The sequence below is a fragment of the Myotis davidii genome, unplaced genomic scaffold (genome assembly GCF_000327345.1).
Source record: "Myotis davidii unplaced genomic scaffold, ASM32734v1 scaffold803, whole genome shotgun sequence".
Classification (NCBI taxonomy): Eukaryota; Metazoa; Chordata; class Mammalia; order Chiroptera; family Vespertilionidae; genus Myotis; species Myotis davidii.
In genome coordinates this window covers 3,401,531-3,406,185 of record NW_006295567.1, presented here as the reverse complement: position 1 = coordinate 3,406,185, position 4,655 = coordinate 3,401,531, and the positions used below count along the sequence as shown (strand labels likewise).

General features: G+C 32.7%; 1 protein-coding gene across 1 annotated transcript in view; it reads right to left on the bottom strand.

Annotated features, from left to right (window-relative positions):
- The window catches only part of LMBRD1 (LMBR1 domain containing 1), a 94,670-nt gene that overhangs the window by 65,044 nt on the left and 24,971 nt on the right, over nt 1-4,655 (bottom strand). Inside the window, exons 4-5 of the mRNA XM_006770339.2 lie at nt 2,975-3,072; nt 278-345 (exon numbers count right to left, since the gene is read on the bottom strand). Coding sequence (XP_006770402.1) covers nt 278-345; nt 2,975-3,072 — 166 coding nt within the window. The remainder of the gene's footprint in view (nt 1-277; nt 346-2,974; nt 3,073-4,655) is intronic.

Sequence of the window (4,655 nt, the reverse complement as noted above, 5' to 3'; positions counted from 1 at the left end):
GGCCTGGTGGCCCCCACCTTCCTTCCCCTGCCAGCCTGGTCACCCCTAACTGCCCTCTCTGCTGGCCTGGTCCCCCCGCAACTGCCCTCCCCTGCAGGCCTGATGGCCCACAACTGCCATCCCTGCTGGCCATCTTATGGTGGCTATCTTGTGTCCACATGGGGGCAGCCATCTTTGACAACATCTTGTGTTGGAGTGATGGTCAATTTGCATATGACCTTTTTATTAGATAGGAGGATGCTATTTTCATTCTCAAGGGAAAATAATTAATACTTACCCAATTAAAAGAAGAAGTGCACAAATCACAGCAAATCCCAACGTATACTTAAGTGCCGTTTTAATTTGCTAGATGTCAAGGGAGGAAAAGTATACCATTTAGTAAGGTCTTTAAAATATAATAGTCTTACTATAATATAACATTTACATTAAATGTGCATTTATATTCAACTGGGTACGCTTTTCCTTGTTAAAAAGTCTTAAAATTTAAGGAAAACCAATTTATATAACACATCTTAAGCATCTTTGCAAACTACATTAGCTTTTAAAATCTTTTAAAAGCATGTCTCAGCTAATGTGGCTCAGTGGTTGAGCACTGACCTATGTATTAGGAGGTCACTGTTTGATTTCCAGTCAGGGCACATGCTTGGGTTGCAAGCCCAACCTCCAGTGGGGGGCATGTAGGAGGGAGCAGATCTGATTCTCTCGGGGGGCATGCAGGAGGCAGCCGATCTATGGTTCTCTCTCATTTATTGATACTCTGTCCTCTCTCCCTCTCCCTTCCTCTCTGAAATCAGTAAAAAAATATTAAATAAATAAATAAAAGCTTGTGAAAAGCATAATTAATTCTCCAATGGGCATCTTTAGTAAAATAATTAGAATATTTAATAAAATATTCTCCAAAACAGGGAGCAATAAGAATCTACAATGCTCCTACCCCAATTCACCAAAATGAATTGCACTAGTAATTGTAATAAATATTTAACATGTATGCATGTATATATACATGTATGTATATATTACTGTTTAAGCATGTAATATTAGTATAAAATATAAAAACATATATAAACATAAAACATATATCATACCAGAACTGTTCTAAACACTTAAACTCATTTCATTCTCACAACAACCCTGAGAAAGATATTCTCATTCCTACTTTAGAGATAAAGAAGCTGAGGCCCAGAAAGGTTAATTTGCCGTAAGTCATATAGGTGGTAAGTGATTAAACAAGAACCTGAAACCAGGAACTCAGGTCTTTAAATCTGTTTTACTTGGTGCCCACGATATCATCCAAATATAAAGAAAAACACAAAGCTGAATAATTCTAAATATGGAAGAAAAGTTCATCTTAAAAGAAAAAGTTAAATCAGTGAGAAAAAACTATTAGTCTCTCAGCCTACTGAAGTCTCTAAAAATGACCTTTTAAAAGTTAAATTCATGCTTCATATGATAAATTCTTGTTCTCAAAGGAGTTAAGATAGTCTTGAGGGGAAAAAATATATAAAGGAAGATTTTAAGATCAAGCAAAGGGCTGGAGAAGATGCACTTTGGAAAAGTGAATTGAGAAAGTGTATATCTCATTAATTTTTAACAATAAATTCATATCCAGCCACTTTACCTTACATACATTGGGTTTTCAAATACAGAGTCATATAGTATCTACAAATAATAATTTTGACTTTCTTTATAAATATTTAAACATCTTGTTTACTTCTAACAAATTACACTGATTACCACTCTGGGAATCATATAAAATATTGTTGATGTACTTACTTCCTGATCTTAATGCAAATGCTTTAAGGTTTTAATAACTATGATTAAGCATAATGCTGGCTTTTGAGTCAATAATATATTTGTTTTTGTACTTAAATACAAAACATAAACACAGTATAAAACAAATTCCTGTAACTCAATAAAAAGACAAAAGATGTTTATTCTTTTTATGATACTTTTTCCCCCTGAAATCAGAAATAAAATGTTCATTTTTGGCAAATACCTTTCCACATACAATTTCTTCTTTGACCTATTAAATAACTACATATTAATAGATGTGATTTAAAATCACCCATACAAACTAGAGATGAGTCCAACTCAGTTATACTTTATTAATGTATTTTTAAGATACTCCTGCATTCAATTTGCTAATATTTAGTTAAGATGTTTATACCAATACTTAAGTGATACTGGTTTGCAGTTTTGGACGTGCATATATGGCATATTTACCAGTGTTATCCTGGATTAGTTAGAACAGTCTGCAAGTGTTCCTTTGTGCCCTGGAACAGGGGTAAGCAAACTACATCTTGTGGGCCACATGTAGCCCACCTCCTATTTTACTAGATTACATCATGCTCATTAAGTACCATCTCTGGCTACTTTCACACTACAACAGCAGAGTTGAGTAGTTCAGACAGAGTCTATATGGCCCTCAAAGCCAGAAATACTTACTACCTGGCCTTTTACAGAAAAGTATGTTGATCTCTACTTTAGAATAGTCACAAGTCACATGCAGCTATCAAGCACTTGAAATATGGCTCATTCAAACTAGAATTTTTTTCTAAGTACTCTAAATTTAAAATAGTGTGAAAAAAGGGGGAGAATGGGGGTATAGGGTGAAGAGAGGAGATAGAGGGGTAAAAGGTGACAGGAAAAATTAAATTAACAATTTGAAGAAAAAAATAAAATAGTGTGAAAAATGTAATTATCTCATTAGTATGTTTTGACTCTATCTGAAATGATAATACTTAGAACATATGACATTAAATATAGTATATCATTAAAATAATCTCAACTGTTCCTTTGTACTTAATTTAATGTGGTTAGCTACTAGAAAATTTTAAATTTCACATGTGGCTCACAGTATATTTCTATTAGACAACAATGCTGTAGAATAAATTCAATCATGTCATTTTTTGAAAAAGGAAAAAATAATCATTCAGCTCCCCTACAATGAGACCACTAAAATAATGATACTTACTGTGCATTTACTAGTATCATCATCATCCTTTTCCTCATAGTAGAAGTAGACAAAAGGGATCCAGAGGAACACACAGAATAATATAACAGAATATAAGGCTGTGAAAAGAAATATAAACTGAGTTATACTAAAACATATGAACTTAAAAACTAATATATATATATCTATATATATATATAGATATATATGTATATATATACATATATATATAGCGTAACTCTATGTATATATGTAATATCCAAATCAGCCTTTTCTGATCCCTGTCCCAAGAAATTAATAACACTATTACATAACAAAACATAATTCAAGTAAACTATGGAGCAATTTTTAACAATAAAATCACAGTAATTCTGCCAACAACACTTGTGGCAGCTAACATCTGACTCTTATCAAGTCCTCAACAACACAGTGCTAAGAACTTCTTGTGTGCCATCTATCTCATTTAAATGAACTTCAACTTTTATATTCCTTCCAACTTAAAATCAAGTACAGTTGACACAACTGTTACAGTTGCCAGTCACTCAAGTTAAAGAAACAGCTATACTCATATGTCATTTTGATAAATAATTTCCCAAATATAAATTTAAAATGTGCATTGCTACAAAACTGATCTTATACAAATCAAGATATAAAAAAGTAAAGAGGCACAACAGAACAGTAAAATTAGATTCAAAGTTAACTAATATTACTATTTATCTGTTTGAAATACTTTCAACCAAATCAAATTATTTATTTTAATTCATATGGAACTTAAAATTTGAACAGCCAAACATAGAATATACTTAATAATAAAAACCACACAAACAAGAACAGCCCCACTAAATGCAACATAGTTAAAATACTCAGAAAAAACTTTGCCCTAAATAACCAACAGAAACGTCAGAATTAATTTATACTGAGCAATCAGAAAATGACTGCCAGCATAATGAATTTTGGCACTACAAATATTTAGTGAAATGTATGCAGTCTTTAATGTTATGAAAAACCAATAAAGACAGTAAATCATTAATAAGGGCAATGGATACTGCTATTTCTACTACAGATCAGGGAGTAGTTAGTATTAACATTTCTATTATAAATCTAAGAGCCAATAGAAATAAACATGTATTCAAAAGCATAAACAAAATAAGTATTCTAAAAGCTTTAAAAAATTAACCATAAAAGAAACAGGACTATAAGTCACCCTAAATACCATATTGCTATCATGATTAAAATAATAAATGTATATAGAATTGGAAAAACCCTGAATTAGCAGAGCAGAGTTTGTGAGCTGACTGCCACATGCCAAAAGCTCTGATAAAAAGATGCATTAAGGGGGAGGACCCAAGATGGCAGCATAGGTAAACACCTGAACTTGCTGTCACGTACAACCACATCAAAACTACAACTAAAAGACAAAACGGCTATCATCCAGAACTACGGGAAAGCTGGCTGAGTGGAAGTTCTACAACTAGAAGGAAAGCGCATTGAGACTGGGGAAGCAGCCAAAATGCAGAGACAAAGAAACATGTCACAAATGAAAGAAATGGAGGAAAGCAAATTACTGGATATAGAATTCAAAACCATGGTTATAAGTTTACTCCAGAATCGTCTAGAAACCTCCGAGGAACTTAGTAATACTTTCAAGGATCTTGGTGAGAATGCCAAAAAAAAAAAAAAAAGGAAAAAAAAAGGAAAAGGC